The following is a 16,312-nucleotide window of genomic DNA, read 5'->3' on the forward strand; positions in this document are numbered from 1 at the left end:
TATCAAATGAGATAATAATGATTTATATTGTATTCACTGTGTCCTTACTATGTGCCAGGGATTGTTAATATTCACAACGCTAAATGGTAGGTCTACATTTGTCTGTCACAATTGGCAATAAAGTTTATATAAATTACTCGTAAACTACTTTGCATACTGCCAGACACAGAAAGAATTCAAAATTGGCTACTGCTGTTATTAAAATTACCAGACGTTTTGTGAATAAAAAAGGTTATGCATGCAAAAACGTTGAGTTAGGTTAAAATTAAAGTTCAGGCAAGATGACAAGCATAGGCGGACGAAGGAATTTTGCCGCAATTTGGTGGCCCATGTGAATGTTTATGTTGCTTTACTCTCTCCGCGATCACACACCCAGAGGGTCGCGAGGAAGGCGCTAGCCCGCTGGCGCGGGCCGGATATAAACCCCAGCGCCGCCCACCCGGACACCCAGCTCCTCTATCTCCCGCTTGGGCAGGCCGGGCTCGCTCACCGCAGCAGCTCCAGGCAGTAGTGGTCAGTGCCCGAGGGGCCCGGTCCGCTGGCCGCGGCCACACTCCGCCCGGACACCATGGGCCCAGGCATCCGCTGCACGTGCGAGCACAGACCCCAAGGCGGCCGGCGGCGGAACAGGCCGGAGACACCGTGCCCCAGCGGGTCCCCGGCCGAACCCAGCATGGAAGCCGCCATGACACCCGCGCCACGTGCCCTTTGACCCCGCGCCATCGGCACGCAGCCACGCCCCCGCAGGTCCCGCCGTCGGCCTTTCACTCCCGGGAAGTCGGTCCCGGGACTCCGCTGGGAGAAAAGCCAGGTGTCGCTGTGGTTCTCTGCATCTGGGCTGCCGCGCCGCTCTTCGACCTTGGTTCCAGGAAAGCCGCGCCTACGTCCAGTCGATCCCTCCCGGGGTTTTCAACCTCCTACTTCTATCCAGAAGCGTCCCCAGAACGCCTTCAAGAAGGGTTGAGCGCCCGCTTCTGAAAGAAGTAACTACCGAAATTACGTCCTGCTACCCCTACGTCTGATAGCCCCATGAGAGCGGAACATCTTGTTCTGTTCCTCAACAGGAACACTGTGTCTCAACCCTTGGCACTTTGGGTTCAACAGCACTGTCCCGGCTCCCGCGCGTTGCTGGAACTTGCCGTACCTAGATGCCCCGGCATGGTGAACACTCTAGGGGCGAAGGGGAAGATTCCTTTTTGCCCTCTGAAGAAAGGTTCGCTGAAAAATCAACTGGCAAGAGGCAGATTAACTGGAGAAAAGGCATACAAATTTAATGTGTATACATGGGAGCCTTCAGAATGAAGACCCAAAGATATAGGATATTGCCGTGTTTACGTTTAGGTTCAACAGAGTATGGACAACTGTGTATAAATATGACTGGATGAAAAGGGTATGATCTAATGCTAATGAACTGAGTGGGGAAACCTGGCAAGGCCTGTCTATTCATAGATTCTTCTTGGCCTCTCTTAGTATATATTCCCTCTTTTTGGGTGTGGAGCAGGACCCCCTTTGGAATGGAATGGGGGTCTTAAGACCTACAGTTAAACAAGGTAGGTCAGATAATTTTTTTATGGCCAGTTTTTATACAGAAAGATGAGGGGAAATTAGGGTAATATTTTTAGGTTTTATGGCTGGCTTTGGGGAAAAGGGGTTTTATGATCTGCCTTGGGAAAGGGGGATTCTAGTTTCTATGGCTAGCCGGGCGGGGTTGGGGGTGGGGTAGAATGGGACTGAGAAACTGGAGGGCCAGAGAAGATCAGAGAAAAACTTTTGCTTTTGAGGCTAAATCTGAGGCCTTCAGTTTGGGGTAATGTTTTCTGAGCTCCACCACCACCAAACTCCCACACACGCATTCCCAAAGGTCTCTGGCAGTGTTGCTCCGGTGGGGAACCACTGGCCAGCCACCTCACACTGCCAGGAGAAAAACACAAAGATCCCTGAGAGAATCAACACTTTAAGCCATGATCAACCACTGCCTTTAGCTCACCTACTTGTTGATTGTTTCTCCCACTACAGGCTAAGTTCCATGAGGGCAGGGTCATTATTTTGTTTCCTGCTCTATCCCTAATGCCAGTCAGTAAAAACTGTAGAAGATGAAGTGCCTGGATTCACATGAATAGGAAGGAGTCAGGTAAGATTCAAACATTCAAAATAGCTGTATTTTGAATACAGCTTCTCTGGGGAGGGAGGAGAAGTGGGGCAGGCCATAGGCCAGAGTCTGCTTTTCTGGGCTTCCAAGGTCCAGCATGGAACTCCAAGGAGTCAAACTTCTCAATTTAAACCTTACCTTCCAGGTCCTTATAAAGATGCATTTATCAAGGCAGGAGGATAGAGTTTTTGACAGTTTACTAGCTTGATTTCTAACTTTTAAATATTTGTTCACATGGTATGTTGGCCTCCTTTGGTACTCTTACCCTTAAGCCCTCAATTGTTCGAGTTGTATCTAGTTGCCACCATGGCCTGGTCCAAGCCAGCAGCTACCTATACCTGGATCCCACTGACACTTCCTGCATCCAGATTTGCCCAAACTGTTCATGCTGCAGGCAGACTGGTTCTTTCTAAAATGTACATCTGATCATGGCCCTTCCCTACTTGACAGCCTTTAACTGTGCTTGTATACAGTTCGTCCGTTATGTGGTCTTTATTTACCTTTCTGCCTCAACTCTGGTCATTTGCCATTGTGACTCCAACTTCCTGTTTCTGCTTAAACTCATGGGAGAGCACCTTGTCTGGACGTAGAAACTCTAACCAATTCACCCAACTTTGGTTTTACTCCCTGAGACTGCCTCTCTTCGTACTGTGTGGTAGCAGAACCACAGTCTCTCCTGCATAGCATCCTCTCTTCCCTCTGGGCTTCTGTCCTTTGGCCCTGACAGACACATGTTAGTGTTTTCAATGCCCACATGCTCCATTCAAAAATATATATATCCATATTTCTAATTCTTACCTCCTGCCCAACTGGATTTTTCCATCTGGACATCTTACCATTACTTCAAAGTCCATATATCTAAAAACCAAATTAAACCAACTCCTCTTTTTAGTCTCTTTATTTATTTGGACAGTGTCCGCCTTCTCAAAATCAACCAATGGAGACACTTTGAAGTCATCTTTACGTCTTCCCTCCTAATGTAATCTAGTTAATCTAATTAATTCTTTTTCTCTGTGTATCCATGGCAGCATAGCTAGTCCAAACCTACCTGGACTCAGATCCTGGGCCTACCTCTGACTACTTTGTGATATTGGATGGGTTACCTACCTTTTCTTATGCCTCAGTTTTCTCACCTATAAAATGTAGGTAATAAAGTTGTCTCCATTTTATCCTACCTCATAAGGTTGCTATGAGAATTAAATGAGTTAATATATCTAAGACAACTACAACAGTGCCTGGCTCATAATAAGAACTCGACACAAGTCAGCTATGTAGGGAGAACATTATAAAAGACTTTTCAAATGGACCAAAAATATTGCTGGGTGTCTCCAATGGAAAGCTAGACATTGTCCAGATTATTTGCTTCTATGAGGTCTTTGCATCTTTCATTGTCTTTGAACTATTTTGGAACTCTGTAAATTGTGAAATATTGACAGCAATGCAAATTATTTCTGTCCATAAATGTGCGAATTGTGTCCAATGGAGATTCAGTTGATTACTGTTCTATGGATATTGACTAGTTTTGCCAGTTTTACATCTATTAAGCAGATTTATTTATACATTATTGACTGCCTATATATTATGTCTGGTACTTTGAATACTTCTTTGAACTGATTATAACATCTTACTGATTCCCTCATTAATTAATGAGCTACATGAACATTTTGATTTGTTCATTTTATCTCTGTATGAAAGTTATGATTATATGATTTTTGAAAAAAATTATTTTCTGGCCAGGTGTGGTGGTTCATTCCTATAATCCTAGCACTTTAGGAGCTGGAGCAGGAGGCTCACTTGAGGCCAGTAGTTCGAGACCAGCCTGGGAAGCATAGTGAGACCCTGTCTCTGAAAAAAAAAAAAAACTATCTTCTAATAGCTATCATTAGCTATTATTAACTTTGCTTTCAATTTACTCCCATTACCCAGTTTCACATCTTTCTAAGGAACCTGTTTCATTTGTTTGCTAAGTAGTCTCCAGGCCAATGAGTCTATAGTGAAAAATATAGCCATTTCCAGTTATCACAGATGTATACTAAAGATATTATGAACCTGTGTAAACCTGAAAGAATTCCAATTAATGTCAATCAAGGAAAATTAAGAACTTTGAAAATTGTGCTATAGATAACATATTGTCTCCAACTAACATTAATTGAACATCTATTATTTCTAATCTTAAAATTAATTTTTTATGCATACTACTGCAGCCTTTTTTTAAAGAATTGTGAGTACATAAAAATATTTCCTTAGTCTAATTCCTTAGTATCAAAAACAATATTTTTGAAACATGCATACACTTTATTCAGAGTTATAATCAAGGCAGAAACTGAGTGCTTGAGCAAAAAATTAACATTAGCAACATAAATGACCACAGAAGTACAGTTTGTTAACTTGGCCTTTAGTTGTGACATTTGCTCACTGTGTCCTCTTTCACTGTGTACACTGTCTCCATCTTGGAAAGTATATGACTTTGTCCAAGATGATTATAACTGATCTATCTATGTAGTTACGGATTAAACAGAACAACATTTCTTTTCAAGCTTTAGCTCAATAAAAACTGCCCTTTGGTTGATTGCTACATTTTAAAGAATGCTATCTTATTGTTCCAGAATATTACTCCACCTCTTATTTTTTCCATGGCCTTTGTTAAGAAGTGTGCTCCATTCCTTACATTTTGAGTCAGACTCGCCTGTCAGCTTTTACATGACACCTTGTGTATCCAAAGAGTGTACACCAGACCACAGCTGGTTAGACCTCACTGGAGAAGAACTTCCACATCTCTTCCCTCTCCAAAGCCTTCAGGGATCAACTGACTTCTCCTCAGGCCATTTTGTTTTATTATATGTTTTCCATTTTACTTATATACATGTTTTATTTATATATTTTATATATATATGTCAAAGGTTCAGCGAAGGAAACCTGGAAAATATAAGCAAATGTAGAAAAAAGTCATGTTGAAACCTATAATTCAAACAATGACTATTCGCATTTTGGTATTTTCTTCCATTTTTTTCTATGCATAGGCTTTTTTGCTTGTTTTTATCATTGCTTGTACAATATTATTTGATTAGCCTAACATCATAAACATTTTCTTATGTTATTATTTTATTCATTTAAAAATATTTATTAAGGCCGGGCGCGGTGGCTCACGCCTGTAATCCTAGCACTCTGGGAGGCCGAGGTGGGCGGATCGTTTGAGCTCAGGAGTTCGAGACCAGCCTGAGCAAGAGCGAGACCCCATCTCTACTAAAAATAGAAAGAAATTATATGGACAGCTAAATATATATATAGAAAAAATTAGCCGGGCATGGTGGCTCATGCCTGTAGTCCCAGCTACTCGGGAGGCTGAGACAGGAGGATCCCTTGAGCTCAGGAGTTTGAGGTTGCTGTGAGCTAGGCTGACGCCACGGCACTCACTCTAGCCTGGGCAACAGAGTGAGACTCTGTCTCAAAAAAAAAAAAAAAAAAAAAATATATTTTTTAAGAGTCTACTATGTGCCGATACTGGGCTAGGATGCCAGGATGAACAAATAGACATACTCCATGTCCTCAAAGATCTTATTTTCTAGTGGTAAAGACATTAAACAAACAAAAATCATTACAAATAAATGTATAATTACAAAATGTGATAGCTGCTATTGTTTTGTTTTGTTTTTAGAAACAGGGTTTCACTCTGTCACCCAGGCTGGAGTGCAGTGGCACAATCATAGCTCACTGTAACCTTGAATTTCCTGGACTCAAGTGATCTTCCTGCCTTAGCCTCTAGACTGCTAGAACTACAGTCATGCACCACCACACCTAGCTAATTTTTCTTATCTTTTTGTAGAGACAGGTTCTCGCTGTGTTGCCCAGGCTGGTCTTGAACTCCTGGCCTCAAGCAGTCCTCCCATCTGAGCCTCACAGACTGCTGGGATTACAGGCATGAGACACTGTAACTGGCCTGCTAGTATATTAATAAGGATATATGTTCAGCTGTTCAAACAAAGACACACAAAAAAACAAGGTAGACATTTATTTCTCTCTCAAGTAGTAGTTTGAATGTAAGCAATCCTAAGATCATGAAAAGTCCTATATCCCAGAAAGTCCCTCAGTCCCAAGTAAACTGGATGGTTGCCACCCTACTGATCCTATTGTTGTCAACATTTTTTTTTTTTTTGAGATACTTACTCTGTTGCCCAGGCTAGAGTGCCGTGGCATCAACCTAGCTCACAGCAACCTCAAACTCCTGGGCTCAAGCGATCCTCCTGCCTCAGCCTCCTTGAGTAGCTGGAACTACAGAGATATGCTACCATGCCCCACTAATTTTTTCTATTTTTAGTTGCCCAGCTCATTGTTTTCTAATTTTTAGTAGAGATGGGGTCTTGCTCTTGCTGAGGCTGGTCTCGAACTCCTGACCTCAAATGATCCTCCTGCCTTGACCTCCCAGAGTGCTAGGATTATAGGTGTGAGCCACCATGTCCAGCCTATCATCAACATTTTATAGAAAACAGAAACAAGGTATGGAAAGGTCAGGTAATTTGCCCAAAATTACGCAGCTAGTAATTGGCAGAGGCAGGATTTGCACCTAGGAAGTCTTCTCCTGAATCTATCTGCTTCATCTCTACGTTCTAGTTGTTTTTTTCTAGTACTTCTGGTTTCTCCTGTAGTACTTGTATAATTTTACTCTTTTACATTTCTTTTGTTTTGGAGAGGTAAATGTTATGAGGGTATGGATCCAACTTTTTTCTTTATATCTACTAGTTGTCTTATCATCATTGATTCAGTAGTCTACCTTTCCCACCTTTGATTTGAGATGCCTCATTTTTCCAAGAATAAACTCATGTATGTATTTTTGATCTATGCTGTTCCATTTGCCTATTACTGTTCTATTACCACATCTTTTTAAAATATGTATAATCATCTTCAATTAGCTGCCATTTATTGAGTACTTATGATGTAGATGATTTCACATTTAATCTCACTTAATAATCTCAAAAATCTATATGATAAATATTATCCCCATTTTGCAGAAAAGGAAACTAATGCTTAAGACTTGACTTAAATCTTAAGACTTTACTTAAATCCCATAATTATTTAGTAGAAGTGGGACTGACTCCTGAAATCCTCAATTTACTCCATTAACAACGTAGTATCTCTCCGAGTTTTAACATTTTGTTTCCAGAGTTTGATTTCTCTAAGGCTCAGCGGAAAATAAGCAATGGCTTTACAGGGTTAATAATTAAGGATTAACTTCTTGAGTACCTCTGAGTTTAAAAAAAAATGGTTAGTTTATGTGCTATCATAGGTCTAGTTAAAACACCTTTTAAGACCTTATTTAGTTTTACTCATTCTACCAATTCTACCATTCTACCAATATTCTTACCAATATTCTAACCAAGTATTTGATTTTGGCCAAGTCACTTAAACTCCTTGAGCCTTCATAATTTACTGGAGCCTTTGAGAGTTAAAAAGATCTGGGTTAAAATTCTGCCTCTCTCATTGTCTGTGCCTCCACCCTGGGCAAGTAACTTAAGATCTCTGAGCCACACCTGCCTCCTTTTTTAAAGAACACTCTCTTAGCTGCTGTAATATGAAATACTATAGGCTGGATGGCTTAAACAACAGAAATTTATTTCTCACAGTTCTGGAGGCTGGAAGTCTTGAAATGAGGCTGCCAGCATGGCTGGGTTCTGGTGAGGGCCCTTCTTCTCCTGCCTTCTTGCTGTGTGCTCACATGGCCCCACACCTTTTAATTTTGAGATTTTATAGTATGTTTTCATATGTGTCTGGTAGGGATAGTCCTTCCACATTACTCTTTTCCTCTCCCAGAGTTTTCCTGGCCTTTCTTGTTTGTTTTTCCATTAACTTTTAGCATCAGCTTTTCTATTAAAAAATTTTCTGAATGTGTATATTTATATATATATTTTTTATACATATAATATGTGTTTTTTATATATAGTATATATATTAGAATTATATGAAATTTATACCTAACTTATGGAAAATTGTTTTTTTATTATATTGAGCCTTCATAAATATTTTTGATGACAGCATTATAGTTCATCTTATTGATAAATTTAACACATTAATTTAACTAACTCAATTATTCAATCCTTATATTTTTTCCAATTAAATACTTCTTAGATGAACTATTATTAAAAAGGAAACAAAAATGTTTTTCTATACTGGTGCAATACTTCCGACACCAAACATTTGGGTCTTACAAACCAAGTAATTCTAACACTACCCAGAGTTAGTACAGACTCCACAGCTTAGGGGCTCAGTCCCACAAAACTGCCCCCCACTTTGGATGCCAATAGCAAGGAGTGAGTCCGTAGGTTACCCATACTTTTGTCTGACTTGGCTGTAAATCAAGGATTCTCAGGACTCTCCTCCTCAGGTTTGATAATTTGTTTAATGCTCACAGAACTCAGGGAAAAACATACACTTACCAGTTTATTATAAAGGACATAATAAAAGATACAGGCAAACAGCTAGATGAAGAGGTACATAGGGTAAGGTTTATGGGAAGGGGTGCAGAGCTTCCATGCCATCTCAGGTGAGCCACTCTCCCAGCAACTCAATGTGTTCACCAACCTGGGAGCTCTCTAAACTCTGTCGTTCAGGGATTTTCATGGAGGTTCATCACATAGGCATGATGGATTGTTAACTCAATCTCCAGCTCCTCTCCTCTCCCCGGAGCATAGGGGTTGGGGCTGAAAGTTGCAAGCTTCTAATCAAGGTGTCTGGTGACCAGCCCCCATCCTGAAGATATCTGGGAGCCACCAAGAGTCATTCATTAGAACAAAGGATGCTTCTATCACCCAGGGAATTCCAAGGGATTTAGAGGCTCTGTAAAAGGCACCAGGGTCAAAGACCAAATATCATAACAAATATGAAACAAAGATGTTCCTGTCACAGGAAACATCTCAGAAAATTATGAGGTTTTAGGAGCTCTATGTCAGAAATCAGGGGTATAGACCAAATATATATTTCTTATGTCACAATTATAGTTGAATCTTTGTTCATATCTGTGAGTGTTATCTTATAATACATTCCTAGAAATAGAATCACTAGTCAAAGCTGTGAATCTTTTTTTTTTTTTTTTTTGAGACAGAGTCTCACTTTCTTGCCCAGGCTAGAGTGCCGTGGTGTCAGCCTAGCTCGCAGCAACCTCAAACTCCTGGGCTCAAATGATCCTCCTGCCTCAGCCTCCTGAGTAGCTGGGACTACAGGCATGCGCCACCATGCCTGGCTAATTTTTTCTATATACATTTTTAGATGTTCAGGTAATTGCTTTTTTTTTTTTTTTTTTTTTTTTTTAGTAGAGACGGGGTCTCGCTCTTGCTCAGGCTGGTCTCGAACTCCTGAGCTCAAACAATCCACCCACCTCGGCCTCTGAGAGTGCTAGAATTACAGGCGTTAGCCACTACGCCCAGCAAAGCTGTGAATCTTATTGAGATATCTGACATTGCCAAATTTCTTACCAAATAAATTATGTACTCCCACAAACTATGAATGAAAATATTAAATTTACTACGTTTTAAAAAATAGTCTTGCTACTCTAATAGGAAAAAAGTGATATCTCACTTAATTTTCACTTGATTATTAGTGAGATAAAACATTTTTTATTTGTTGACTACTTATTTATTTTTTTTTTTTTTGAGACAGAGTCTCGCTCTGTTGCCCGGCCTAGAATGAGTGCCGTGGCGTCAGCCTAGCTCACAGCAACCTCAAACTCCTGGGCTCAAGGGATCCTACTGCCTCAGCCTCCCGAGTAGTTGGGACTACAGGCATGTGCCACCATGCTCGGCTAATTTTTTCTATATATATATTTGGTTGGCCAGATAATTTCTATTTTTAGTAGAGACTACATATTTAATTTTCAGTATTCTATCAATATCTTTACCCATTTTTTTGTTAAAAATCTAGTGATTTATTTCAAAGTGTAAATTTTCTTCCTTACCCATTTTTGTTTTGATGGTTTTAATATTTTTGTTTTTGACCTATATGAGCTTTTATTAAGACTTTTAAGCCTATTAAATGTCATATTTGTATCTAATAATCAGTTTGTTATTTACTTTTGTTTATAACATGTTTTATTATGTTTAATTTTTTTATTTTAAGAGATGTACATAGTCACTGAGTAATAAGTTCTCTCTTCCTTAGTCCACTCACTCCTACTGATAAGAAATATATGTGGTGATGTTTTTCGACTTTCACAATTTTTACCTTTTTATGTTGTCAGATCTGCAGAACTTTTTATTTGTTAAAGACTACCATTTGTTTGTGTTTAGAAAGACCTTCTTCATACAGAAGTGAGGGGTGAAGTGGAGTCAGCGTGAATATGGAGAAACCAGTAGGTAGGCTATTGGGGTTGTCCAGGTAAGAGATTCTTATGGCTTGGAACAGTGGCAGTGAAGATGAAAAGAGCTGGATAGATCAGTATATAATTTGGAAGTTGACTTGCCAATTGATTGATGGGGAGGAGGTAGTAAAGAAAAGAGAGAAACAAATGGTGGTTCCTACATTTTTGACATAAGCAACTGGGATAAGGGGATGTCTTTTCCTGAGCTGAGGAATGGGAAGTCTTTAAGGGGTGAATGAGGATATTTTGGTGCATGATGCTTTGCAGATGCTATTTGTTGAAATGTGATCCCCTTTAGCAGGATCCTTGAGTACAGGCTGACACATCCCTCAACTTTCTGCTGCTGCTCTTGGTCTACATTTTTTGACCTGCCATGTTCTAATGTGCTCGCCTACTTTGGAGGAATATTCTTTTTGTGCTTACAAAGTGTTCTTGAATTTGTCTCGTGTTTCTTTGATGGCTCCTTCCTGGGTACTAATGCGGGCTGGGTTTTTCATTACCTAGTCAGTGGGGTGCTTCAGGAGGAGTGTCTCGGGCACTGGAAGGTCATAAACAGGGGAGGTACTCCTGAGTGCTTTCTGCTTTATCAGATTGTTGCAATGAGGGCCCTCGGGCGGTTCTTGAGGGCTGGTGCTGCCTCTCAACACCAACATTTGTTTCAACATAGGGGTCATCAGAGGAGAACCAGGCTAATAATGAGTGTATGCCCTGGAATAGCCAGTTTGGAACTAATCAGTAAAAACACCGTCAGTGAATTTTGTTGTTATTGATGTGACTGTGCATAACAGTGCCCAGTGAAGCTTCTAGTCCCCCTTGAACTCCACAAACAGGTTCAGAGGACACCATTATTTCAAAACATCAAAGCAACATCAGGGTGCCTACTACAGGGGAAGAAATTGCACCCCACCCCCAGTGCAATCAGTTTGATACCTACATATGACCGCTTTCTCTTAATGACCCAGAGAACATGTCTCTGACTTCCTGCCAAAAGGACACATACCAAGTTGTTTTTTCTAAGAGTGCCAGTGGCTTGTGTGGAGCTATTCTACACACACTCCTTCCTGATCCTTCTGGCAACCAGCAGCATGTGGTAAGAAGGGAAAAGGCTCTCTAGAGTTAGAAATGTGGTCTGTGGTCTTGGAACAGTTTTTCTGGGCAAACTAACTGATCCTTCTATGGAGATAAGCAGTCTAGCTTTTTCAAAAATTATGTTCTAGCTGATCCACAATTCCATTGCATAACTAAAGGTCACACCTGCAGCTAAATTAAATATGTTTGTCACTAAGGATATTTCCATCTGGCAAACAAAATGCTGTGGGATTATGCTGTTCCCTTTTCCTGGAATGTCTTTGTATGCTGTATCTTCAAGGAGGCCATTTGGCGACATTCCCAAATCCCCGGCCTTTGACCAGCCACCTATGCCCTCTACAGACTCCCAAGAGAGCTGCGTAGAGGGACAGCCCTGGCACATGAACACTGTTTATTACACTGTTCTTACAAACCACTGCTGAGCTTGTCAGGATCACGTCAAAGGCAAAAAGACACAGAAAGACAAATCCCCAAAGATGGTGTGATTGAAGACCTAAATCAAAAGTGACTAAGCTGCAACCCAAGGCTTTCCTGAGATTTGGGGGTACTGAAAGAAAGCCTCAAATTTGTCCTTGTCATCAAAAAATTCTAATGCCCTTTTCCCACTTCATGAACTTCTACTCATCCTATGAACCCTTGTTCAAATACCCCTCCCTTTCTGAATTTTCCTTGACCACAACCCCATCCAAGAAAAATGAGTTGCTCCTTTATTTTTGATCCTATAGAAATTTGTGTGTTTCTCTTTGATCACTTCACCAGCTCTTATTGTGGTAAACTGTTTACATGGCCCCCTTCCCAGACTGCCAAAGGTAGACACTGTCTTGTTTTTCTTTTTATCTTCAGTGGCTGGCCAAGTGCCTGGCATTGGGAGGTATTCAGTATATTGTTCTGAAAGCCAACTTTTTTGCCACTGGAAACAAGGAATGTAGTTGTGCAGTTTGTGCACTGTGCAAGCATGCCCAGCCAAGGAAGCAAGAGGGGCTGATGTGGGGTTGTCTCTGCCCGGAGGAAGGGGAGCCTTTCTCTTCACACAGAGGCACATGTTTGTAGGGTTACGTGAGCCCCGAGGGGGTACCTCCTAACTTACACCAAGATACCTTATAGGCTTGCAGTCTTACCAACTGAAAGAGTAAATCAGACTTAGCAACTTTAACAATGGCAGAATATGAAGAAAATACAAAGGTAAAAGGAATATTTCCCTTTGTGAAAAGTTTCCACTACTTATTTAATAGTCAAGCCTTAGAGTTATCAGATTTTAGGGAATTTATCAGTTATGAGCATGAAAAACTTGAATGTATCATGCTTTTTGTAGTTTACTTATCCTCAATTACCACTTTTTAAAAACATAGAATTATACAATTTTAGACCTGAAAGAAAGTTGTCTATTGATTCAACAAACATTTTTCAAGCATTTAGAATAGTTACACACTTAGTATGGACCAGGCACTAGAAACAGTAATAAAATTGGCCAAAGTCAAATACCTATTTAGTGGCAGGTTTTTCATTTGCTAATAGAGTGCCTACCTTACTATTCTGTCAGAAACAAGAAGAGGCAAAGTGTTCATTATGTTAGTGCAATTGTAGTTTTAGCCATTTTGCTCTTTGGTTTCTGCTGTGGTCTTATATTGCCAGTTTTTTAATACCAAAGCTGTCATTTCTTTATTTTTTTCTCTATCTGTTCCCACCCACCTACCACAGATAGACCATGAGCCATTCTGGGGACATCACCACTAAATGTTCCATAGATTTAATGTACAGAATCATACGTGTGAAGAAGATTGATGGTGGTCCCTACACAAGACACAGATGAGATCTGTCATAGTTGTCACAGGGTTATGGGTGGGTTGTCTTTGCACAAGTTGTTTCTAATCAGAATTAAAGAACCAAAGCTTAAAAATAGTTTTTTATATGTATGAGATGATTTCAGGTTATTCCTATAATAATGTCATTCCAAAGTGGGAGAGAAAAAGGTGTAGTTACAGCTATATACCAGAAACTGCAACTACTGTCTATGCCATAGCCCCTGAGTCAAGTGCCCAGGGCATATGGCATATCTGTGAACATTACCCCATCACACACTGTGTGTGTTGTAGGAGGAAGTGGTTAGGATCCTAAGGACTTATGATGTCATTTCTTCCTCTCTTTCTTCTTGTCTTATTTCTTCATCTCATCCTGTTACTTTTCTTCCTCATTCTTCTTTTGGCACCTGCATTAGGTTGCTATCCACAAGTGTACCAAGAGCAGTTCAATACAATTTGTGTTTACTGAGCATCTTTATACTTGTGTTTTTATTCTGATGTCTGGGATGCACATCGCCTCTTTCCCACCCCCACCTGCCTTCTTTCCAGATGTTTTCTACAAATTAGGAGTTGAGGGAAGGGAGCAAGTCTCATGCTTATTTGTATTTAGCTCCTGACTTTGTAATATAGTGAATAGTTGCTCAATACATCTTTCTTACGTGAAAGTCAACGAATGAAGGCATGAATGAATAGAAGGTAATGGGAGGTAAAAAGAAACCTTCACTCTATCCATGATAGTTTATTTATTTAAAAATTCTGAACCCAACAAGTCAAAATATTAACATTCTAAATCAAAGTGGTAGATATATGAATAGACATTATCTTATTCTCCATGTTATTTTTCATGTTTGGAAATTTCTGTAATATTAAAAAAACAAGATGAGTAGTGGAAATGACTGCAGGATGACAAAATGCCCTTCCTCAGGGATGTCACCATTTAATTAGGGAATTGTCCGAAGTGCACATGATTGTGGAAGTCTATTGGATTGTATATTTTTAGGAGTTGACTAGCTAGATTAAAAAAAAAAGAAGAAAGGAAAGGAGAAAAGCAGGAGTTGGCACTACCTGTCCAGTTTGTAGGGTATCCTAGGAATCAGCAGATAAATACTCTTGGTATTTTCTCATGCACGTTCAGCGTCTGTGAACTATGAAATATGATCAAGAAGGACTGGACAGAACTAGGCAGGCAGTAGACTATCGGCTAGCTAAATCCCTGGGGGCTGTAGAGAATTGTGGCAAAATATCTCTTACTTACCTTTTCAGGTCAGATCTTCTCTTCCTCTTCTCCATCCTACTTTCTCTCTGGAAGGCTTACCTCTGTGGACCACATGGGTGGATATGCATGACTTCTGGCTTCAAGTTGGGTTCATCTGGAATCAAAGGGAAGGAAGGAGGGAGGGAGGTCAGCTTACTTAATCCCTTTATGTTCCTGCAAGGTTGTCTCCAGCTGACCCTGTCCCTTGACTAAAGGTCACTGTTCCTCTGTCATATAGAGCGGCAAGTCTGTATGCACCCCCACCCCAGTCTCCTCATCCTTTTGGGCCTACAGCTCATTAAGAAACAAGCACCGGATGCCTGCATACATACACCTTTGAAGATGGTCCCTTTGTATGTAAAGCACCTCCAGATTATTCTCTTCTGAGTGTGCCATCTTTTTCCTGTTGGGACTCTTATTGATCAAGGGCTTGGACCAGGGGTGGGGAACCTACGGCCTTAAGGTCACATTGGCCTTCTAGGTCCTTAAGTGCGGCCTTTTGACTGAATCCAAATTTTACAGAACAAATCCTTTTATTTTTTTATTAATACATTTTTGTTCATCTTTATATATTTATATTTTATTTTTTAAATGAACATATTTGAAATACTGGAGAATGAAATAAGTTTCAACGAAATAATCCTCTTAGATTGACTGGCACAATTAGAACATTAGTAAGCCGTAAGGGCTAAATTGACGGCTGCTATACTCATGATTTAGTTCTAACTTCCCCTGGCTTACTGGCGCCACTACTGCATGAGGCTGGTTGGAGAGAGTTTATGAGGGTTGAATATGTCTATTGTCAGCTTTTGGCAACAGTGCACTGTGTTTCTATTTGGGGTGGAACTTGTGAATAGTCGCACAGTTCAACGGTATCTTTTAATTCTGTCTGCTTAACAGCCCATCATGTCAAAGAAGACCAAGAGAACAGCTGAAGGAAGAAAACATTTTTAAAATGGGGATTGGGAATTGCAATATTATCATGTTTCTGCTAAAGATAAGATGATTTGCTTGCTTTGTGATACTGCAGTATCAACATTGAAGAAATTCAATGCTCACTGGCATTATAGCACACATAAGGACCACAAATATTTTAAATTAGAGTGAGAGGTACAAAAGGTTGTATTGCAGAAATTAAAAGGTGAAAAGTAAAAGCAAAGACAATTCTTTCAAGCAGCAAAAAGACCTGGAAATAATACCACTGAAGCAACTTATAAAGCAGCTTATATACTCGGGGAAAAAAGGGAAGCCATTCAAGCACATAGAAATTGTGAAAGAATGTGTTGTCAAAGTTGTAGGATGCTTAGATCCTATAACATTTCAAAGTACAAACACTTGCTTTTTTCAAGGAGAACCGTAACTGATTGGTAGCATGAATTAGCCTTAGACTTAACAGAACCACTTCATGCAATACTAAAAAAGGAAAAAATATATTAATTGCTTTGTATGAATCAACTGATGCTACTGACACAGTGTGAGTTTTATACTTCATTCGGGTCATAACAGAAGATTTTCTTTGCTGTGAAGAGTTACTCACTTTGGGCACTCTTGCAAACAGCACGCAGGGAGTAGATACCGTCAACAACTTTCAAGATAAGTGTTGTGAAGTTGTACTAAATTTGGTAAATTTAGTGACGGTGCACCTTCCATGACAGGAAAACATGAAGGGTTTATTG

At 40.2% G+C, this 16,312-nt stretch overlaps 1 protein-coding gene and 1 long non-coding RNA gene across 7 annotated transcripts in view; one reads left to right on the forward strand and one right to left on the reverse strand.

Moving 5' to 3' along the window:
- Positions 1-1,543, reverse strand: part of NDUFAF6 (NADH:ubiquinone oxidoreductase complex assembly factor 6) — a 28,360-nt gene extending 26,817 nt beyond the window's left edge. For 4 of the 5 annotated variants that reach the window (XM_069466205.1, XM_069466206.1, XM_069466204.1 and 1 more), the window contains exon 1: positions 491-707. Coding sequence is in view for 1 of the 5 variants with exons in the window: in XM_069466202.1 (XP_069322303.1) it covers positions 491-723 (233 nt within the window). In the remaining 4 variants the exon portion in view is untranslated. Of the gene's footprint in view, positions 1-490 lie in introns of all 5 variants that reach the window. The other variant, XM_069466202.1, reaches the window with a different exon arrangement.
- On the forward strand, positions 1,486-15,976 carry LOC138381742 (uncharacterized). Of its 2 annotated transcripts, none has more exons than XR_011233170.1 (3): positions 1,486-1,550; positions 2,017-2,131; positions 15,537-15,976. It is a non-coding gene; the product is annotated as an uncharacterized lncRNA (long non-coding RNA). The 2 variants fall into 2 exon arrangements; XR_011233171.1 differs by lacking the exon at positions 15,537-15,976 and adding an exon at positions 5,973-6,126.
- Positions 15,977-16,312: the final 336 nt, after the last annotated feature.

This window comes from Eulemur rufifrons, chromosome 3, assembly GCF_041146395.1.
Source record: "Eulemur rufifrons isolate Redbay chromosome 3, OSU_ERuf_1, whole genome shotgun sequence".
In the NCBI taxonomy this organism is placed as follows: domain Eukaryota; kingdom Metazoa; phylum Chordata; class Mammalia; order Primates; family Lemuridae; genus Eulemur; species Eulemur rufifrons.